A 24,464-nucleotide genomic window follows, 5' to 3' on the forward strand; every position below is an offset into this window, starting at 1 on the left:
TGGAGCTGGTTGACACAATGGTGAAGAACTACAGCACATGTTCAAGAAGAACATGGGAGCGTACTCGGAGGAACAAGGCAAGAAATTCCACCAGGATATAATGGACTTTCAACATCGCTACCAAGGACAATATAACGAGAACATGATGGGAGACTACATCTGGGGGCAGATTCATGAGTGATTTACAGTGTCATCGTAAATATTGTAAACTACTCACTTCTAAAACATTTGTAGTCATTTCTGTATGACTTTAGTATACATACATCTTCATTTGGATTCATATGCTATTTTTTCCTGACTTTATGTGAATGAAAAGATACAAATTTCCCTGTTTTCTCTTTGGAAATAGGTACATTTTAAAATATCACTGTCCTGGTCACAAAAGCAAAGTTTGTGGGGAATAATAGCCATTTTCTATACTTTTTAGGCATTAACAATTACAAAATAACACTACGCAGGAACACAAATTGTGTTACATAGTGAGGTCATAGTCAGGTGTCATTGTAGTGGGTTGGGTTACTGCCATCACTTCTCAACCACGTTTCCTTTACTGTCCTGTGATGTGAGAAATAAATACACGATACACACAGTGCGAGAGATATTCCTGTTCACTCCACCTCACCCCAGTGTATAGGTATGTACCGCCCCAGAGAATCAATAAGTAGCTGCAAGAACTTACTGATGAGTTACCTTGCCTGAAGGTTGAGGGGAGATATATGCTGAAACACAAAATATGGTTTAACATTAAGTGCTACAAAGACGTATGAACGTGGCAAGAATGTTACTCTCCGTCAAGTCCCTGACCACTTCCTCTTCATCATACCTAAGCATCCGCCCTCAGAGAAGTAGCAATAGACAACCTGAAATCTCAATCTTGTTCAGTACATTCTACCGGTGTTAGCTGTGAATCATTCATGGCAAATTCTTGGCTACTGTCTTTTCTTCTGTAACTCCATTATAGAATTATTGCTCCACTTTTGGGTTTCACTACCCCAAAGTGGTTTGCTATGTTATGTTCTGATAGGTTGGCATGTATATAGCTACCATACAAATGTGAAGATATATATGTATTTAGTAATGAAATTATCTAAACAAGGCTGTCTACAGAAATATAGCCACAACTGAGACACGCATTCACCTACACAGCTGGTCACTTGGATACAGTATGAACCCTTTTAACTGGGTAAACAAAACCTCAGTTTCTATTGATCAAAAGGAGAAAGCTGAGCTGAATTGAACTGAAACCAGGTTCACACAGAATCACAGTTATAGAACAATGCAGGGCTAACAGCACTTCAAAGACTGAACAGGGAGAGGGACAAATAAAGGACGGCCAAAGGGATAGAAAGAGAAAGAGTGTGAGAGATGGAGAGAAAGGGGGGAAGAGAGAAAGATAAAGGAATACGAGAGATCATACACTAGAGATGAAAGAATGAACATCATGGCTGAGAGGGAGGAAAAGTGCACGAGTGAATGAATGCCCAGGAGGATTACAGGGGAAGAGAATAAGAGCGGGATCAACGTGAGGGAAACGAGAGGGAACATTGAGGCTACCTCCCAATGAGGCTAATCTAAACTCTGCAATCTCAGGTTCATCGTGTGTTTAAACCAGACAACCTCCTTGCCACTATGGTTGCAAACATTCTCAAAGGGACTGAATAAAAAAAATCCCTTTCATCATAATAATAGATTCGATTCAATTGTTCTGTGTCCTGAATCACGGCTGTGATGCTCTCTGCAGAAGGATTATGCTCAATCCCCTAAACAGGAGTGTGTGCATGTGTATTTTTGTGTGAGCATATGTGTGTTGTGTATTTGCGTGTGTGTTGTGTGTATGGGCCAAGGGGCTGTTGCTTTAATCTGGCAGCTTATTGGCTAACACTACACTCTCTATCAGAGAGCATTATGGGATAGCTGGGCCAGAGGATGCCTTCCATCCTATGACGACATTTTCAAATATCTCTGCCAATCATACAAGATCATGCTACAACGCACCAAAATCAGTGTTGCCTGTGCTTTAGTTCAGTAATATTAAAACTATATGACCTATTGCACTTAACAGGGGTAAATCTTATTTATAATTTTTATTATTTATTTTTTTATTTAGTTTTTACCATTTTTCTCCCCTCCCAATTTTGTGATGATCAGTTTTGGATTATGGCCTTGCCTCATCACAAGTAAACATGGTTAACAAAGCAGAGGTGTCAAAACGGATCCATGAAGGGCCGAATGTCTGTGGGTTTTCGATCTCACCTTGTACTTGATTGATTAACGAGGTCAGTAATTGGTTAGTTTCTACCTTTACCTGGTTGCTTAGGTCTGAACTGGGAACCAATTTATAGGAAAAATCTAAAACATGCAGAGACTCGGCCCTCCGTGGAACCGTTCTGACACCACTGTTCTAGAGGAAGACATCCAAATCAGAATCACATCTAGAAAATCCTCCCACCCATGTCAAAATCGGTCTTCGTGCTCACTGTAATCAAACTGCTAAAGACTCCTGGCAGTCTTGGTCAACAGGCTGTGGAACAAGTAGTGTCTCCAACCTTAGCATGCCAGAGTGCCTTGCCAGGGATCCAAAACCTACATGGTTCAGAACACCCCTGCCGAGCGTCTCTTACAGTGTGACTGGGCATCAAGCGTCTACGAAATGTTCAAATCGCCTCGAACAAAAGATACAGAGCTTTGTGAACTGTTGAATTGGATGTTGAGATCCAATTCAACAGTGCGCTACGTTGACCACTCCACCACTTGTTAGGCTACAGTTTGTCAACAGTGCTGAGTTGGGTTCACTGTACACTATTCAAAATGACTATATTGGTTACACTGAAACGATGCCTAAATGAAGAAGATTAAAATACATAAAATGATTCAAAGCAAATAGTAACTATGCCAACTGGTCCTGCAGGGATGTTTTAGCAGTACAGTACTACTTGAAGAATCGTGAATCTGGGGATTACATACAGGTCTATTTTTTAAATTTTTTAAAATGACGTTATGCTTTCCTATGATAATTCAGTGCTGTTCGGCCACTGTAGAATATAGCGATCATTATCCAATCTTGCATAAAATAAATCAGCTTTAATCTAACTTTATTAACTGCCTCCAAAGCCAATTTTCTATAGAGAATGAACCTGAGTGACTTGAACATGCACAATAGCTTAAGGGCAACTGGATGGCCGCCCAGGCCTTGGTTAAATCTATGCTCTGGTGTTTTATTGTTGGTTCTATACACAGCTTTCAAGTTTTTTGTTGATAGTCTCTGTGACACCACAACAAAAGAAAAAAGTTGTATTTTATGTTTTTTGATTCAACCCATTTGTGTCCATTGATATAGTTTCTCTAACTCTCACTTCTTCGAGGGCATATCTCTTGGATGTATAGTCTCGACATTAATGTCTCTTTCCCTGTCTGTCTGCCTGTGTGCCTGTCGTTCTATCTTTCCCTTTCTATGTCTGTCTCTTGCTCTCCCTCTCTATCACACACGCACACACACACACACACACACACACACACACATACTCCTCCCCTCTCTCCTCCGCTCTCTCTCTTCAACATCCCCAGCCTCGCTACAGACCGTGTCCTGCGAGAACTGGCACCAAACTGACGCATCCATGGAGCGCTCTGTCCTTTCGCAACATTCACAACGCACAACAACACTTCGGCCTGAAGTAATATAGAAGAGACAACATCGCAACCGACGCAAAATACAAACAAATCTTAACAACATACTATTTTAACCGTTGACAACCCTCCCTTTCCGTTGTGTAACTTTCCGGACCCCACATTCTCCACGCTATCCTCTACTCCTTCGCTTTCTCTGTCGGGTTACCCAGAAACTCTGTCGCCGTGAAAACGTCTCCATGGTAGGGATAGCGTTTGGTATGATGCCCGGGACCGTCCGGGTACGAAGTCGGCGGCTTCAAGTGATGCTGAACCAGCGTAAGACCAAAGCTCGGCGGAAAAAGCGAAAGGAGTTGTTCGGTGGGCAGATGTGCTTCATGGGGGTGCTGCTTGCGCTTGTAACTGGGTTCTCTTGTTTGGCGGAGAAAGCAGGTGAGACTCTCGTTGCCGGAATGTATTCTTAAACAATTGCCGATTTAAGATTGTTTTGGAGAAGATGTTTCATTCGAGTTTTAGCGGCTTCTATACTGTGTTAGATCTGGTTAATTACTGGATCGCTAGGCTATTATGTTTTTGAGTGCATGCGTTTCTTCTGAGTTAGTACTATATCTGAATGTGACGCTTTCGTTTCCTTTAAAATATGGTCGTTGTTATGTCGGCCTAAAGCAAAGATTGTTCAACACATAATGCTCATGTTTGTGTGGCGCAAGAACTCGAGCTACACATCTGCACTTAATCATCCTGGGGCAGCGACGTGCCTGTTTCTCTGTCGCCGAATGTTTTCTGTTCATGCTGGTCTATTGAAAGAAGAACTAAACACGAGAAACTGAACATAATGTGATTCATGATTGATTACCCCTGAAGTGGCGTGCAGTTGGTAGAGCAAGCTACCTGCATAGCCAGGGTTGTTGGTTCTATACCCACGTGGGGCCAGTTAAGGGAAAATGCATGTGAACGTATATGATTACTATAAGTCGCTCTGGATAAGATACGTGCGTCAGCTAAATGACCCCAGTCTTAGTGGAGAAACGTGAAACAATGTACATGAGTATTTTAAAAGCAGGATATAGGTGGCATCTTGCACAATCCACCTTGTAAACTGTGAAGTTAAGATAGCTCATAAAAATAGATTCAAAATGTTTCACATGACATAGCAACGTTTTATCTTTTGAGGAGCAAGCAAAGCTACATTTTAGCGGTGATTGAATGTGTCAAAGAAAATGATGACGCATGACATGGCAGCTCTATGCCTTGATGTCAGATCAATTTAGAGGTAAAGATCAACGTGTTGTTACTGTATTGATGAGACCTTCTCTGATGTGCCTACTTGTCCTTTTAAGCCCCCCTACATTTTATGCTTTATTGTTGAATGGATGATTATAACACTCTTTCAGGCGTACATTAGGCTAAATCATCCCTGATCCGCTGCATTTTTACAGATTTTTGTCCACTGTGGTGGGCTAATTATTTTGCAAAGCGACTGTATGAACGCTGATATTTTCTTTTACTGATAAGACAGCAGTGTTATTGACTGCATGCTTGCCCATTGATCGTGCTGTCTGGTGATGATGAGTCCGAGTACTGTGTACATCATGAGCTCACACGATCAAATAGTGCGTGTGTGTGCCCGTGTGTGCGCGCATTCGTGCCCGTGTGTGCGCACACTGTTAACTCTGTCTACCAAACAACGTCATGTCCCTCGCTCTCTCTTTCTGCTCCATCTGCTCATGTTCTTTCCATTCCTCCCCTTTTTAAAAACAAAGCAATATGCTGTAATAGTTACATAGACAAAGCCACTGGGATTAATATGAGCACAAATGTTTTTAATGGATTTAGTATCTCCTGCTGGTAATGTGCCCTTAACCCCTGTGAGTTGGTTTGTGATCCCTGAAAAAAACATGCTACCTAGATGTCAGTGAAATGGACACAGTTAATGAATGGAGTGGCAACGAGGCACAATGAGCTGTTCCTATGGTCTGCTAGATAATCTCATTGCGTAACACGGTTGTGTTGACCCATACATGATGGCAGAACACTTAAAAACAGCGCAAACCGCGGCAAAGAAGCACTTTATGAATATGACCATGAATAGTTTCGATTTAGAACTTGGTGCAAAGAGAGTGATAGAATAGAAACCAGAGAGGGTACCTATGTCCCAGCGGACTGCACAATGACCAAAGGAGCTCCCCTCTTAAAGAAACCAACACTTGACCCCTCTGTTGTTTAAAACTACTGTCTGGTATCCCTGCTGTCTTTCCTTTCCAAGACACTTGAGCGCGCTGTCTCCACCCAACTCTCTTCTCATCTCTCTCAGAATAATCTCCTCGACCCTAACCAGTCAGGATTCAAAATGGACCACTCCACCAAGACTGCTCTCCTCTATGTAACAGAAGCTGTTCGCACTGCCTGAGCTAAATCTCTCTCCTCTGTTCTCATCCAACTCGGTCTCTCCGCTGCCTGCGACACTGTGTTTATTTGTCTGCTTTGCAGCACTGACCTTTGCCGATAACGAATTCATTGATTAGAATGCACTTACTATTATAGTGTGGTTATTTCACGTGGCTCTTATAAAATGATGCGTGCACTTACTGGAAGTCGCTCTGGATAAGAGCAACTGCTTAATGACTAAAATGTAAAATGTAAATGTAATAACAGAGATGGTGGGATGGAGGGAAGAGTAAACAGGGGAGCGCAGGGAGAATGGTAAGGGCCATAGTGTCTGGAATTGAGAAAAGGTTTAAACTGTCTGGTAAGGGTAGTTGAGAACAGACACATCTACAGATAGTGTTCTACATCGCTTAGCACAGGCTTCTTTAACCTCCAGCCGCCTTAGAAGGCTATTAGTTGGTGCTCGTAAGTTATTGTGACATTATTTGGTTCTTTCTTTGAACGCATTAGGTACCACTTCCCAACTGGTATTACGAATGATAGATTTCCCCTCGGTGACAGGTAAAGGTTCTCAGGTAATAGGTAAATACTGGTTGGTATTTTCAGGTAAAAACTGGTAGGTATTTTTTTTCGGAGATACAAAATGTAACATATAGCAAAGGGGGCGCAATGCTACAGATCTCCTGGAGCTTAGAGGCTAAGCCTCAGCCTGTCACATCCTGCCTGTATGGAGATTACTCATGCCAGGTATCCAAACATCCGTGGCTTGAGATGCAGTCATTGGTTGACTCTAGTCTATAGCTAGCTGCCTAGTTCAAAGACTTCTACTGCAAAGAGGCAGAAATGAACCGTGTGAGGGCAAAAGCAACAAATGTGCTGTTGTGTACATCCTACCACGAAACTAAAATATCCACACAGAAAAGCTTGTCGTACATGTCACATGATTATTGGCAATATTTAATGGAATTATATGCACCCTATTGTTTAAAACTTTGGAGGCACTTAGAAATGTCATGATTTCTAATATTTTTTGTCTGTTAAAATACCATCAAATTGATCGAAAATACAGTGTAGACATTGTTAATGTTGTAAAGGACTATTGTAGCTGGAAATGGCAGATTTTTTATGGAATATTTACACTGGCGTAGAGAGGCCCATTTTTAGCAACCATCAGTGTTTGCTCATCCAAGTTAATGATTTTTCAAGGCTAATTGATCATTACAAAACCCTTTTGCAATTATTTTAGCATATTTGAAAACTGTTGATTTAAGAAGGAATAAAATTGGCGTCCTTCATAGTCTAGTTCCGCATCTTCAACATTAGTGCTTATGGGTTCAAATACAGGCTAAAAATAGGCAGAAACAAAAAACTTACTTCTGAAACTTGATTGTCTATTCTTGTTCTGAGAAATAAAGGCTATTTAATGCAAAATTGCCAAGAAACTGATGATCGCGTACAACTCTGTGTACTACTTTCTTCACATAATAGCGTTAACTGGCTCTAACCAGAACAGAAAGGAGTGGGAGGCCCGGTGCCCAACTGAACAAGTGGACAAATACATTAGAGAGTCTGGTTTCATTAAATAGTACCCGCAAAACACCAGTCTGAACGTCAACAGTGATGAGGCGACTCTGAGATGCTGGCCTTCTAGGAAGATGTTGCAAAAAAAGCTATATCTCAGACTGGCCAATAAAAAGAAATGCTTGAGATGGGCAAAAGAACACAGTTGCTGGACAGAGGGAGATATGTTAAGGACAGATAAATCTAAGTTTGAGGTGTTCGGTGGAGTGCTTGATGTCATCTGTCAAGCATGGTGGAAGCAATGTGATGGTCTGGGGGTGCTTTGATGGCGGTAAAGTGGGAGATTTGTACAGGGTTAAAGGGATCTTGAAGAACGAAAGCTATTACTCCATTTAGCTGCTTGACTATATGGTACATAAGAAGTGCCCATCAAGCCAATCTAACTTGTGGGAGGTGCTTCAGGAAGCTAGGGGGGAAGTCTTTTCAGATTACCTCAACATCTTGACAACTAGAATGCCAAAGGTCTGCAAGGCTGTAATTGCTGCAAATGGAGGATTCTTTGACACAATTATTATTTAAATAAAATATTATTATTTCTAAACTTTTCCATGGCTATATTTCTTTTCCATTTGGTATATTTCCTATTCATACACATTTCATGTATGTTTTCATGGAAAATTAGGAATTTTCGAACTGACCCTAAACGTCTTGAACAGTAATGTATATTTTTAATGATTGACAGTAAATCCCAATCAGTTATAAATTCCAACCAGTAAGAAAAGAAGAAAATGTATGTAGTTAACTAGCAGATTTACATCAGTGATGAGGTTATAGCCCAAACACTTTTCCTGATGTCAGACTTGTCTTTGTACCTGCTCCCTGAGAGAAAGGGAGAGATAGGGAGATTTAGAAGGAAAATTGGTACTAGAGTGATTGTGGAGGAAAGGGAGAGATAGAGAGAGGAAGTGGGAGAGTGAGACGGAAGGGGAAATGAAACAGAAAAGAAGGTACAATTGTGAAGGAAAGGAGTGGTAAAGATGAAGAGGAGATGATAGTGTCAAATAGCTTTGTGGAGAATGGAGAGATTTAGAGAGAAACTTAGCAGCAGCCGCTTTTCTCAGAGACAAAGTGATGTTCACTATTTCTCTACATCTGTTATTCTCTTCTATTTCTCTCTCCTTCTCTCTCTCTCTCTTTTTCTTTCTTTCACTTCCTGTCTTACAAACATTCTCTCTCTGCTCTCTGAGTCTTAGCTGCCTCTGGATCAGCTGGTTTATACAGAAAGCATTGCTGTTCTCCAGCTGCAGTCAGATGCAAACATCTTCTCCTCTCCATCACTTGCTTTGCCTCGCTCCGTCTCTGTCTCTCTCCCAAACTCTATTACTTTCTGTCACTCTATTTGACTTTTTTATCGTTCCCTCTCCCTCTCTCTTCAGCTCTCTGCTTTCTCTTATCTCTTTTCGATTCTTATATTACCTCGCCCGCCCTCTCCAACCTACAGTGAACAATTCGTCTGATCAGTAGGGTGTTGTGTAACAGTCAAAGCTGTGGACACAGGGATACATCACATCAAATCTGTTTCAGTACCTCATGGGGTTAGTTGAACAAGATATGACAAATATACTATAGGTTAAATGTGCCCCCTAGAGACACTTATTAGTTTTGCATTGTGTCCAGTTTTAAGGTTTAAAATTGGGGATGTAAGCTGATCTTAGACCCCTCTAATATCACTGTTCAATCCACTCTACCTGCAGCTAGACATGCCCACCACCATGCTGTATAATATAGCGATTTAACAGCCAGTTGATAGAACAAAGAAGAGAGCTGTGTCCTACACACAAGCGCACACAAGCACACACACAGCTTGTTAGTGTGCTGTATCTACCGTGCTGTCAGCAGAAGGATGGCCTCTATCTGATACAGTATAGCCTCTGGCTCTGACAGCAGCCTTGTAGCGGCAGACATTGGCACTGGAGCCGGGATAATGGGGAAGAAGAGTGTGGGGATGTACAGGTGGAGGTCTAGAAAGTCCCTGGGGAAACAAGCAGTATAGTTCATCCTGCTGCATTTGGTCTACCTGATTGGTCCCACATCACACCTGTATCAGGTGACGACGCCCCCACGCCCGCACACAAACACACGTCACATGCACACCAGTCTCTCTCTTGCTCACACATGCACGCTGTCCGTGTTGGCTGTAAAGGGCTTCATTATTTCAGCTAGTTTCACAATGGTTTGACAGCTGGCCAGCGTCAGATAGCGCCATATTAAGAATGTCCTTCATTAATTAGTTGATTCTCTCTAGGTTGCACCAGGGTCAGCGTCTGGGAAGAACTGCGTTCCCCCCCTCTACATTTATCATTTTAGTCACCTAGGTGGTGCTCCTTTCAGAGCAGCTTAACATATAAGACTTCAGTGCATTTGATCTCTGTCATATCTCTTCTTCTTGACTACTGGGACACCAGTGTCTTCACTGATCTCTTAACCAGACTGACTGTACCCATTGGTTTTATGAATGAAGTTAGATCCTGCTGAGGAGAGTGGTCAGGTATGTTGACCGAGCTAACCTGACCTGATCTAGTGGTTAGGAAGAACTCCAAAAAAGTATTATCCATCCATTGTTTTCTTGTGAAAAAGTAAAGAAACCAAATTAATGTTAGTATTTTCTAGTACACACTTTTCCAACCAAATAATGATATGTCGTACAGTCTGCAGTATATGTTTGTCCTGTTGTTTATAAAGCCTGATGTTTAAAAGCCTGTTGTAAGATGTGTACATTGACTAGATCAGAGAGAGAGGCTCTGTGTAGTTCACCTGTCTGTTGGCCTTTACTCCAGTGCCCTGCTGTCAGCTGAAAAGTAGCCCAGTGGACATTCTCGTTGTGTGGGTGTGTGAGAGGGATTGCTCATGCTTTTGTCATAGAATAATGAGAATTATCATAGCCCCCCAACACACACACAGACACACACACACGCTTGTATTAGTTGTTAGGACCCTTTTGTGGACCCAAATGTAAACATAGTTCTAACCCCTAAACTCCAATCCTAAATTAGACCTTTTCTGATAAAAAGGTCCTTATTTTTCCCCAAATTAGCCGTGGGTTACTATGCTACAGAGCACATCTGGTTCAGAATGACAGTAACTAGAGAAAGAGAGAGAAACTAACACACACCTGCTCTGCTCTCTCTGCTTTTCAAATAGACATGCTCCCATCCCCATTCTGGAATCATCGGCTATTCTCTTTGAAACATGGCAAGGGAAAAGATGTGGAATCTGTGTTAGATTCAGTTTGTCCATTCTACTGTATATTGCAGTAGATATAAAGTACTATAGTGTTTTATAAGCCTCCTGCTAAAAAAGTATATTTTAAACATACTTGACACCTGAGGAAACAGCCTCTCTGTCCAGACTTCCATGATGGCTTCCTTGGCTTCTGGTGGTCCTTAGTGACAGTTGGTGGGTGTAAGACAGTGGTTGCATCGTTATGATTCCCACCATGCTCCCTGACTGTATGTATAGGGAAGGAAGACTTTACTGGATAATCCAACACAATATCATGATCCACTTGAATCACGCAGATTCCAAGTGGACTCAAAACACTAGTGGACTCACTGGTCCAAAGGTGGACAGGTCTGCCAGGCTTCCTTTTTTTTCATATTTTATTTTGCATATATATTTATTATTATTCATGCGCGTGTATAAAACAGAGGGTGAGGACAGGCAGGCAGGATTTAATTAGATTGGACGCAGGGATTGAACCGCAACCTCTGGGCGGGGAGTGTAACCCCCAGACCACAGGCTATGCCCTGCTTCACATATTGATGATAGACCTGCAGAGCTGGTACGTGAGCTCACTGGCTGGGTGCTCGTTTGAGTGACAGACTGAGAAAAGGTAATTTGGACCTTGCTGCTGCTGTGTTTGCTAGCTAGCCACCTTTCGACCAGTGTGGTGAACGTCAACGGGTAGCGTCCTCTGTGTTTGGGTACTCTCTGTGTGTAAATATTAGATTGGCTATCTTAATTGGAATCACAGCTCACTTACCACTGATTACCTGAACTGAGGTAATGTTTGCTTAACTGGCTGTGTGCAATCTTTGGGAATGTGTTGTTTGCTTCATAATTATTATGTAGTCTTTTTAATCATCTGAAATTCATAAACCTGCTGGTCAGTATCTTTTCCATCTCCAGTTTATTTTCTCCATATTGTCTAATTAGTTGTGCAAATTTGATTACATTATCAGTCTAGTGTCTAAAAACTTTTTTTTTTTTACATATGCATAATAATAGTTAACTATATATACTATATATACGTTATAATAATTTAGCAATTAAATTGCCTTTTAGTGTTTCCTCTGCCGTCATAAAAGACAATAGAGTTACTGTTGTGAACATTTGTGGGAGAAATGTTTCTGCTTAAAGGTATCAAATGTAAGTTTTTACTGTGCAGGATTCTATGTAGGGCCCCTTTACCTGAAGATCCACTACAGTGCTGCCCTTTGATGTCATATCACATGGAGAAACTTTGTACAAATGCAATGTAGTAAAACATTTAACTGTGATGTAGTGGAAGTATAAGTTGATAATTTTTTTTTTACCATTTACAGTTTCCAAAAGAAAAGTATTTTAAAGACAACGATTCCTTCCAAGGGAAATATTTTGACACTATTTTTGTCTAGAGTGAAGCAAAAACACCCCTTTCCCCACTCTCTGTAGCAATAAAGCATAAATGCCTGAAAATAAATGCCTTTAAAATATATATGTTAATCTTTAATTATAAGATTGTATACTTAAGTTATATAAATATTTACAGTTTTTTCATGAATTACACTGACACTTGCATTGCTCAAATTAGACTTGGGACAGTTTCGCCAGGTGACATTCTCACCCATGTCCAGTCAGCTGACCCCAACCCAACAATGCTGTATGCAGTTACAATATTTCCCACCTTGAAAGATAAGTCTTTTCTGTAACAATAAGTCTTCTCTTTTCTATAACAAATTGCTTTGCCAAAGTTTGTTATTAAATAAAGGCCTGTTTCAGCTGTAGTTAAATAATAAAAGGAACTCAAGAATCTGAGATTTTGCTGCACTTGTGATTTAGCCTAAACTGTGTTTGCAGCTACATGTCTAGTACATGATAGTGAGTAAAGGGGAACACATAAACAATTTTGTCTCAAGAATACATCATAATAACATTTGATTGTCTGATTAGATTTTCATCTAATATTGTTGTGGGCGCAATTCATAACTGCCTGGCACTTGCCTGGATCATTGGAGCCAGGGTCAGCCCCGAATCCATGGCTATATACCGATTTTCAACAGGATTATCTCTTTTGGATGCAGTTTAAATGAAATTGATGGAGAGAAACACTGAAAGAGGGTTCACGTGTGCGTTGATGTGAAGCAATGATTTTTTGAGTGTCTCAAAGATATATTCTACAAAATCTTTTTCAAAACATTTTTACTTGCTAATGAGAGAATACAGCCAAATTACTGTCAAAAAAAATTATCTGCAATAACATCCTCCTTTTTTAAATGCATCTTAGTCTTAAGAAACCTAGTGTACTTCCATGAACGTCCTTCCTGTTTCACAGGGGTATAGAAACGAGGTAAAAATAACTCAAAATGAAAAGAAGCAAATAGTTGCTGACGTTCGGCAATGGGTACAAAAGAGTTGCTTAAAGATGAATTATCATTATGACCATTACCTGTGTGCTTCATTTCATGCTTCCTATTTTGCTAATCATTTTTAAATAATGCCAGTCCTTTTGGAGGTTACATGCACTGTAATATGCATGCGCTCCATAATGAGCTGGCCTTCCTCAGCCTGGATGTTTAGAAACAGTCATGCAGGCAGCAGAGCAGTAAAGGCTGTGGAGAACACAGAATTTGCAGTTCCATTTCATGTCATACTGTTGTTCATGTAAATAATTGATTTACATTTTTTCTGGTGTCTCTCAGTTATTTCTCTCTGGAAAGTCGTTTCTGGCATTACAACTCTGTAACCCGGTTCCCGCTATTAAACCCTAGTTAAGTCAGCTCCAATGTCATTACTATAATGCCTTTTGATTCTATGGAAGTTCCAGACTATTACTAATTCAGTACCAAATATGCCTAATTAATACTTATGGGAGTTGGTGTAGGAGTTTGCGTAGGAGTTTGAGTGTTAAATCTGTGTTGATTTCTATGCCTGCGAAATCCATATAGGTTATAGTAGTTCTTTCTGAAGTGGGGGATTTGTGCTGCTTTATAGTGCAAGTGGTATTTCTGTAAATATTACAGAGTACTTACGTAGGAGACCATTCATTTCTGTCATTGTGTGAGCAGACAAAATGAGACTAACACACAACACACTTTACATTTTACTCTCATTGTGGTTTTGGTAGAATGAGTGGTTCCCATTCTAAATCATATTTTCTTTATACCTTAACTATAACCTTAACCTTTTCCATAAACCTAACCCCTAATCTGAAAATAGCCTTTTCTCTCATTTGGACTATGAGCTTGTTTACATTATGCTCTATTTTCCAGAAGAAGACTTGAGCTGCTATATTATTTTGTTGTGTAATCTTGCAGATATCGGTAGCTCGAGGCGCCACCTTCCAAGTTAGCAAGCGCCACATTTTCAAAAGAGTTTTGCACGTTTGTTGACAGTTCTGTCAGAACTGTATCAAGTTTCTGTGCAGTGCGCACGCATAGTGTTCGATTTTCCCATGATTGAAGGCCCCAATCCTACACGGTACGTCTCAAACATGCCTGTGTAAAATCACTGGAAATTATTATACAAACCAAGATAAGTCTATCTAGTGTTTGATTCTTTCTAGTGTTTGATATAAACAGAAATCGCATTTGCTTTGTTGGACTTTCTTAGTAGGCAGGAGGAGCAATGTAGTCTTTATTTATTTTCACATTCATTTTGACCGAAGAGTAATTAAGTGTTAGCCAAAGTTTTGTCATTTGAATAACGATTTACTCTAGTGTCAAATTGAGGAAAAACTGTGGGACACTTTTGTCAAGTTAATGCCCTTTCGTTTGAGTTATATTTTAGTCACATCACATTTAATTGCCTCATTAACCTTTTGTACAATATAAATTAGAGTTCCACGTGCACCAACAAGACTTTCCCTACCAAAACGTTTATGCGTGTCCTATCCCATTATTCTATTTCCAGCAGCAGTCTGACAAACACTGAGAAGAATTCTCTGGCCATGTAAATCCTGGATCCAGCCTACATCGATTTTGCACATTTCATGTAAAATGATCTAAATTATCTAAGTCTGAGTCACAAACTCAAAATGAATTATTCACCTGGTTGGTACAGTACCCTTGGCTCCAGAACTGTTTTCATTCTTCATGGCGTGGATTTAACAAGGTGTCGAAGATACACATGTCGGTCCATGCTTGCATAATGGCATCAGACAGTTGCTTAAGATTGGATGGCAGTACATTCGTACTGGGAACAACCTGTTCAATTTCATCCCAAAGAATAAAGATATCTCCATTGGGTTGAGGTCACAGAACTGTGCAGGCCACTTAGTTAACCTAACCGAGGGTTGTCTGACCTGGTCATTTCTTTCCACTGTTCAGTTTTCCTGTGTTGGTTATTCGGTGCCCACTGCATCTGCCACCTGTTGTTTTTAGCTGACAGGAAGGGGACCCATTGTAATGGACCAGCGAGATGTATGTTCTGAGATGCTGGTCCCGCAAACCTTAGTAGCACTGCAGAGTTATTTGCCTGTTTGTGGCTTGCACGATTCCTGCCATTGACCTTCCTGATCAATGAGGACTGCAAATGACTGGATGTTTTTTAGTTTTGTCACACTATTCTTTGTAACCATTCACACTGTCGTGGGTGGGAAGCCCAGGAGGGTGGCTGTTTTGGAGATACTGGATCCAGTGCAAGTGGCATCGACAATGATACCACTCAAAGTCGCTTAGGACACTTGTTTGGCCCACTCTAATGGGCCAAACCCATATCTCAATGTATATCCACCTGCTTTATATAGCAAGACAAAAGTAGTGTCGGTAATATGTGTCATAGCTTTTAAAGTGTAAGGGCTGGAATAAAGCTGTTTTCCCTGAGGAAAAGAGGGACACCTGGCTACATAAAACTGGCTATGAAATGTGGTGGCGAAACTGGGAGGGTAAAGTGGGACAGCGTAGGCAGACTACTCAAGGGAGAGAAACACGGCTGGACTGTTGTTTTGCTGTTACACCCTATACTGTTTGCATGTCAGCCCTCACTCATGCTTCCCCTCAGCTCACCAGCTGATGTGGGCCGATTTTGGTGCGTCCTTCCCACCTCCGAACCGAACGCTGCTGCGTTAAATGTTCCTCATCTAGTTGTAGTTACCTGAAATGGGTCTATTAAGTCACTTATGGTCTTGTCATTCGCCAAGGAAAAAAGGTGAACTGCTGACAAAATTAACACTAGGGTGTCCGTCATCCAATGAGAGCTGGTGATGGATGTGCTGATGAGGGGAGGGGTCAGTGAGTCTATTCCCATTCTGCAGTACAGTATTAACACTGGCTGTGATTAAACACTGCACTGTTCTGCTCCCCAAATACACCCTGCCTAATTTATCATCCCGCCCAGATTAGCACTCTGCATGTATTCTGGGAAGCCACGGGACATGGAGAAGAATAGAGGAAGGAGATGAGGACAGGAGGAGAGGGAAAAGAGGAGGACAGAAGGAGAGAGGGAGGAGAAGACGGGAGGAAAATGGGATGGATGACCGACAGCTGGTTTGAATAGCTCTGACACTGCAGGAGGAGAAACAGAACAGGGTTGTAATTGGGTAAAGATGTGGTGAGTCAAACACAGATACACAAATGTTTACACACTCACGGCATTGTGAGTAATGTAACTAATTCCCAGACTACTACCTGGGGTCAGCCGTGTATGGCTCTGTTAGATGCAACAGACATAGAGGCACAGAAGCATTTGCTGTAACACACTATCAAGCATACTACTACATTCCGTCAAACATGTACTCTTATATTCTATCAAACATGTACTGTTACACAGTATCAAACATGTACTGTTACACAATATTAAACATGTACCGTTACACAGTATCAAACATGTACTGTTTCACAGTATCAAACATGTACTGTGTGCTATAGTAACATACGTCTGGAAAAATTATAAATTATATGATAACAAATGCATATTCTTTCTGTGATTGTACATTCTACATTGCCTGGATATAAATGTTGTTAATAATCTATTAGACTTCATAAGAAAACTGCAAAAGAGAAAAACAATAAAACAATAGGAGACATGACTTGAGCACATATCAAACATGCACTGTAACAAAATATCAAACATGTACTGTTACACACTATCATAAATGTACTGTAACAAAATACCAAACGTACTCTTACACACTATCATACATGTACTGTAACAAAATATCAAACATGTACTGATACACATTATCATAGCATGTTACATAGTTAACTCCTGTCAGGTTTGCCATTGTACAACAAGCTTTGAGATGATACATGTTTTGGAATTCATAACATTGTCAACTGGAGGGGCAGTTTATTGGAAGGGAATATTCAGAACCTGGAGATTACAACCTACTACAGTATCAACGTTATTCACGACATATGTCCAGGTCCCCGGGTCTTCGCCAGATGCCTTCACTACCGTCCACTTGGGGCAACTTGAGCCCTGTTACCATCTGGTGTGCTTGTAGATGGAGATGAATGGGAGGGCTTAAACCTGCTTCCTGTTTTATCCTTATCTGAAAATGTCAGAATTAATGCTACAGTCAGAATTAATGCTACACCCAACCATTTATTTTGGACTTTTATCCCCATAATGAATATCTGCCTCAGGACTTCCTAACCTCTCCTAACTGTCCCTGTCCTAAATCCACCTGGTCCTTTTGATATATATTTGAACACTTGACTAACAAAGCCAACTGATATTTACTCCTAAGGATCTGCTATTCATTTGAATGTAGGAATGGCCATATCTCAGCGACCGGCTCTTTTAGGTTTCTGTCTTGGTTTCACAAGTTCATGAGATCACAATGGAATGGCATATATACTGGAAGCCAGGTCCCATCTGTGTGGAACTCAGAGTCCACACTGACAGAAAGATGCTCAAGGAGGCATGATGTACACAGCCTGACAAAGCCTGACACGACCTGACACAGCCTGACACAACCTGACACAACCTGACACAGCCTGACACCACCTGACACAGCTTGACACAGTCTGACACAGTCAGACACAGCCTCACACAGCCTCACACAGCCTAACAGCCTCACACAGCCTGACACCGCCTGACACAGCTTGACACAGTCTGACATAGCCTCACACACCCTGACATAGCCTGACACAGCCTCACACAGCCTGACACAGCTTGGTACAGCTTGACACAGTCTGACATAGCCTCACACACCCTGACACAGCCTCACACAGCCTAACACAGCCTGACACAACCTGACACAGCCTTATATAGCCTCACACAGCCTGACAAAGCTTGGCACAGTGTGACACAGCCTGACACAGCCTGACATAGCCTCACACACCCTGACACTGCCTGACAGCCTGACACAATCTGAAACAGCCTGGGGCTTATCAGGATCTCCCAGTCATCATCATCAGTCCCATTATCCATCCGTCCTACTGATAGCTAAGTGATAACTATCTCACTATGTGTGAATAAGAGTTCTTCAGCAGAGATTAGCCTGAAGCCTTTGTTAACTTGAACAAAGCAAACACAATCGGAGCATTTCGCTAGCACTTCCAAAGCTAAAGGAAGCCATTAGCTTTTTAATTACTCAGAGCACACTCATCGTCTGCTCTGAGTCTTGGAGGGAACATTAAATGAGTGTGTGTATGTTACTTACTAAGAGGGGTTCTCTACCAGCCAGCTCTTCCCAATGAGAATACTAATTTGCAAGATATTAATCTCTTCAATGGAAGGATGAGGACTGAGACATGCCTTATCTCAGACTGCTCCTTTTTATTAAACTCCACTAATTCAGACAGATTACAGGTAAGCTAAAGCAGTGCTGGATGAGAGACTATTGGGAAAGGTGAAGTTCAGGTCAAACCTTTTTTGGATGATTTGCTCAACTGCATTTATCTGAAGTCTGAAGTATGGGATGCTGTTTTTACAGGGTCTGCTCTGTAAACGTATAGCTGTGCTGGGGTGTAGTTTCATTATGTATGATCAAAACTCTGGGAATTCCTCATCACAATGTTCATGACCTGGACATGTCACATCCCATTTGTATTTGAATCTACAGAATGTGATTGGTCGTTAAAGGGATAGTTCTACAATTTTTACGTGTCCTTATTTTAATTCTTTATCTGCTTCTAGTTTTCCCACTGTTTTTATTTATTTATATTCTTTCGATATAAAAGCATGTTATAAAACATTCTAAAACACGTATTTCAACTCAAATTACAGTACATCAAAATCTTATCCTGGATTATGTCTCTGCATAGAAGTCTTTTATTTATTCCACTTGACCCATGAATCCATATTTGCATATTTTGGTTGTTATAAACAGCATCATTCAAACATGGATTTATTGCACAGTGGAGACATTATCCAGATTAAGATCCTGATGTAATGTCAGTTGGTTTACTGTATTTAAGTGCGTTTTATAACATGCTTAGACACATTTTTAGAATGCATTGTGGTCATCCACTGCAGGGGCCAGTCTAATCTTCCCTTCAATATTCTACCATAAAAACTGAAACATTAATAAAGATGAACAGAAAATGTTCAAATGAGACCACATATAAAAATCTGTGAAATTACCCTTTAGTGCTTGAGCCCAGATGAGACAGTACCCTGCCAAAAATAGAAAACAAAATAAACAGGCTCTGTTGTAAAAATGCTGGTAACTATTGGGCAACCATTGCTTTCAGTTAGTTCTACCCAGCAGAGTTGGGTTGAGGTATGGACCTGGCTGCTGGGTAAATTTGACTGATTCTGTTTGGTTGTGAGTTAAACCCAGAACATTTTATAATATATATTTTTTGCATTTTTGCATTCCATACAGACAAATGCTCACACACACCCAACGAAGAGACACAGTATAAAGACAGTTTTGAATGTAATAATCCATTTGAATTGCTTTGCAGAACATCACAGACATACATTTACAGTCCGTTGTGTTGGACAAAATGTCATTGTTTAAATTGAAAATAGCACTATAAAATATGACATACATTCCATATAATATTTTTTTTATCTCATATGAAGACAATATTACATTCTTGGGAAATATAAGAAGCTAATTAGACTGTTTAGACTTAACAGAAGATGACATATTTAATCTTTCATCACTGATGAAGACAGAAGTACATTCTGAGAAATTTATTCTGGATTCCCAATCATGGCTAAAACGCGCTTTAACGTTGCGCCCCGCTTAAAATGATCTGACATGATCTTGAGTGCTTGTGGACATCTGGTTTGATTAGTTCTATTGCCAGAGAACAGAATGGGGAGAAAACAAACCTGCTTGGATTGTTGTCGGGGGCTGATGCTTTAAACACCTGCTAGTCTCCAGAGCTGTGTAGAGGATTGTGGACATGCAGTCACCAAGGGTGTGTGTTTGCTTGTGTGTGAGATGGAGCAGATGCCTGTATGTAATTATGTTTGATGCTTCTTGTCTAGTCTGCCATGAGCTCCACAGGAGAGAGAAGGAGGATTGTACAGAGCCTGTATAGCCTATGAAACTTCTCCCCCACTGTGGGATGCATCTCCTCAAAGCCTGTGTGTCTTGATGCTTCTGATGGTGATTTAGACGGCCATTAGAAACCCTTCAAACTGACAACACACTCTCTCAGACACACAGTGGGAGGGCTGCTGACTCCGTCAGCTAACGAGCTTATTATCGAACCCATTGAAAGAGAAAACACTAGTAAACTGCCATTTATTCATGCCCTCAGATTGGCCTGTATTTTTAAGCCAAGGCTGCAGATCATGTGATAACAACCCAATCCCGCTCCAAACCCAGACTGGCCCAGCCTCCTTGAAACTCTGTTCCCTAGAGCTAAAGGTCACAAACACGTACAGTATGCTCATAGCCTGAGTTTTTTATTTGATACCTTGATGGCCGCCTTGTTAGCCAATGTTTGCAATGTAAAAAATGTATGGACATTACATTTCTATTTAGATTGCTTGAAAGTGTCTTGCTTGTGTTTGACATGCCGTCTTTAGCTGCGTGTTACTTTTTCTCACATTTCTTGTTTTTGATTTAACCAACCTGAAATATCAGTTAATGTTGAATGCAGGCAATTGCTGAACTGGCCAAATAACTAAATGTGGCCACTAGATGCAGCACCTGTGCCACTCCAGGAACAATCAATCAAAGACAGGAGTCATCCCCAGCCTAAAATCCTAAAGAGTAAGCAGTGTAGATGTTGAAGCACAGTGGGTAGGAAAAGAAACTACAGACGCCTGAAGGGGAGCAAGACGAGGCCCCGTTCCTCTTCTGGTTGTGCTGGGTAGAGGTTGTATGAGTACATGGCCATTAGCACCAGATCGCACGTGAAGTTTAAAACGTTCGGAAGACCAGCAAAATACACCTCAGGAGCCAAGAGTTGTCAGGTGGTTTCGATATGCACAGGTGTATGTAGTGTGCACCCTCCACTGAGCATTGCTCTGTATAAGAGCATCTACTCATGACTTGAATGTAATAAGTAAGCTCCCTACCACATTTTATAGAAAAACTGCAAGCAAGTGACAATGTACGGCATTATATTAGGGTCAATACATCTTTTCTGACCGTTCAGAAGAAAGATGTATTGCCAGCAATCACGTTTGTGTCTTTGTACCTATGAATGTGGTTTGGAATTCAAATCTGAAACAGGAATACATTTGATTTGGCTGTAACAATTAATGGGGGGCAAGTGTAACTGTTGTGAAACGGCTGGTCAGTTACAAGGGGTTGCAGAGGATGTGAGACTGTTACGTCTGTGTGTGAGAATCACATGTGCAGACGTTCTGGACATTGAGCAAATGGGATGAAGGCTCCAAAGAAGTCATTCCCGTGGCCACTCTAAATTTTACTTAATGTTGATGTATCTTTGGCCACCCAGAATTACTTAATTGGTCTCTGTGGTTGCCTTGAAGGATGCTGCTTCTAATTTTATCCGAAAATGTTCATCCCACTTAATTTGATTAATTAATGTGAGCAATGGCTGCTGACGATTCCTAGAGGCATACAGAGCAGTGTCTGATCAGCCTTGTTATGTTTATGTTTTCATGTAACCGGTGGTGTCGAGACGTTGATTACATCTGTTACATTAGCGAGTGGACGTTTTAAGTTAACAATACGTGTGAAATAGGTTGTCTCTTCCAATCTAATTGAGCTTCAGGTCAGGAAATCAACCAGGGCACTTCGGGTCTTCGTCATGCACACATCCAGTTAGAGCATGTGCCTTGCCATCACAGAGGAAGAAACAGGTTTGATTCTGAAACGCCAAATGAGGGCAAGTCTTCCTTTACCTGTTCAGTTGATTTACATGCCTCGATATGATGGACATTGTATGTCAGTGAAGTGAATACCTGATCAAAGTCTAGTTAATTACTCACAAGGTATTGTATGTGTGTGGTAGTGTATTCATGGCAAGATCAAAGATCGTGGTAAATTGTGGGTAGTTTCAGATTAACAAGTGTAAAGGCAAGTATACATTTACATTGTTTAGCAACAGAAACTTCAGTTGTGATCCATGAGAATCGGAATAGACTTTGCAGTTAGGGGCTCTGCCTCCAGGCTTTTTAGGGATTCCCCCTATACTATATATCTTGTGTTATAGTCAAACAATTTGAGCTTGAAGCGTTGTATGCTGTTGGTTTAATAACACAGTTTGCAAAGCTTTATCTTCAAAGCGATGTACTGTATGTGCAGCCGTTCTTAAGGGAGTGATAGACATTTAATCATTTGGTTGTATTCCTGAACTCGCTAATTTGTTGACAAGTTGAATCAAGTGTGCATGCCCCTGGAATTTGAAAAACTGGCGGTTCCTGTTGAGAGGTTTGTGAACCCTTTTTGTTCTGTTCAAAGTGAGCAACTCATAATCAGTAGCCTTGGATTCTCTGTGTCGTCTTTCCACCAGCTATGCAGATGCATCCGCTTGTGTGAAAGAAGTCATATCACATGTAAGATACATCAGAGGCCTGCATTATGGCACTTGCCCTTTTGCTGATTTTCCTCGCTCCAGGGATCTGAAATGAGCTCTAATCTGACTGGATAGTCCAGATGAAGACACACATGCCTGGGATGTTAATGAAGATAAACTACCTGATTAAGCATGGCAGGACAGGAGCCAGGAGGGATGGATGGGTAGCCAAATATATCCCCACCCTGGCTCGTTGTAAACCCGTAGGACTGTAATGGGGGAAGGGTGAAACACTTAGGGCAGAGGTCTCAAACCAGTTCCACGGGGGGCCATGTGTCTGCAGGTTTTTGGGTTTTCCTTTAAATTGGTTCCCAGTTCAGACCTAAACAACCAGGTGGGGGTAAAAATGAACCAATTAGTGACCTAATTAGTCAATTAAGTACAAGGTGAGAGCGAAAACCTGCAGACACTCGGCCCTCCGTGGAACCGGTTTGAGACCTCTGTCTTAGGGTGTTATGGGTCAGTTTACTGTTACGGGGTCATTCTAAACCTATTGGACTGTTATGGGGTCAGGGTGAAACTCTAGGAGTGTTATGGGTCAGTTTAAACCTACAGGACTGTTACGGGGTCATTCTAAACCTATTGGACTGTTATGGGGTCAGGGTGAAACTCTAGGAGTGTTATGGGTCAGTTTAAACCTATATAACTGTTATGGGGGCAGAGTGAAACTCTTGGACTGTTTTGGGTCTGTTTAAACCTATAGGACTGTTATGGGGCAGGGTGAAACTCTAGGAGTGTTATGGGTCTATTTTAACCTATAGGACTGTTTTGGGGTCAGGGTGAATCTCTAGGAGTGTTATGTGTCCAGAGTATAACACTGTTCTTTGCAGACAGTGTTTTGCATGATGCCCCCCTAGACATCTGTAGACAGTATCTTGAATGCTGGGACCATATATATTTGTACATAGTGTCCTGAATTCTGGGCACCCTAGATTATACACAGTGTGTACTCACTTGATCACTCACTTGACCTCAGGCAGCTTTGCAGGAGCCCGGGGTGCCTGAGGGAGGCGAAAATAGTAGGACATAGAAATAGTGAAGTCATGTATGAGTATATTGAAGTTGTGATTTATAGAGCAAGAAATATATGTTATTGATGTTTGCAAAGCATTTCTGACATTTATGTTAATTGCAATAGTATTTCATCCATGTTCAGCAATGGCAGCAATATTGTGTGCCTGTGGCCTCCTGGAGTGCAGCGTTGAAAGATAAATTCCCACTGAAATGAGTGTGTCGGGGGTATTTGCGTAGTTTTGTGTGTGGTGGGTTTTCAATGTCAGGTTCAGATTAAACTGCAATTGAAGACATCAAATTACAAACAGGCATCAGTTGATTAAAAATAATTATATGATGTGTAGTGGATTTCAACAGTGTGTGTCCATATATGTATGATTATGAATGAGAAAAATACTGAGTATATCACAAAATATACAGACTCACAGTGTATCTGGATAATATTGTTTTTTGAGGTCCCAGGAAATTCCTATTGCTTCCCCACTCCCCTTGCGAGGCTGGTCAATTTGCCTCTTCCATTATTTCTATTTTAAAGATCAAATCAACGTTTATTCATCATATTTACACAATAGAGCGGGTGGCAACGGTGCAGTGCAATGTTCATAGTGCCAGATAAAAGTTAAGCAATAAAGCTGATCAAGAGATATAGCAACACATTCCATGTTGACGCCGTCTTCTTCTTATTATATTCTATTGCTGTACTTCTACTACTACTTAGAATGATGTACCTATTAATTGATCTTTTAGCAATCACCC

General features: G+C 41.0%; 1 protein-coding gene across 1 annotated transcript in view; it reads left to right on the plus strand.

Annotated features, from left to right (window-relative positions):
* Window positions 1-3,551: 3,551 nt before the first annotated feature.
* slc24a3 (solute carrier family 24 member 3) overlaps window positions 3,552-24,464 on the plus strand; it is a 70,661-nt gene continuing 49,748 nt past the window's right edge. Inside the window, exon 1 of the mRNA XM_010892324.4 lies at window positions 3,552-4,056. Within this exon, the coding sequence (XP_010890626.1) occupies window positions 3,864-4,056 (193 nt within the window). The 5' untranslated portion in view covers window positions 3,552-3,863. The remainder of the gene's footprint in view (window positions 4,057-24,464) is intronic.

Source organism: Esox lucius, chromosome 6 (assembly GCF_011004845.1).
Source record: "Esox lucius isolate fEsoLuc1 chromosome 6, fEsoLuc1.pri, whole genome shotgun sequence".
Classification (NCBI taxonomy): domain Eukaryota; kingdom Metazoa; phylum Chordata; class Actinopteri; order Esociformes; family Esocidae; genus Esox; species Esox lucius.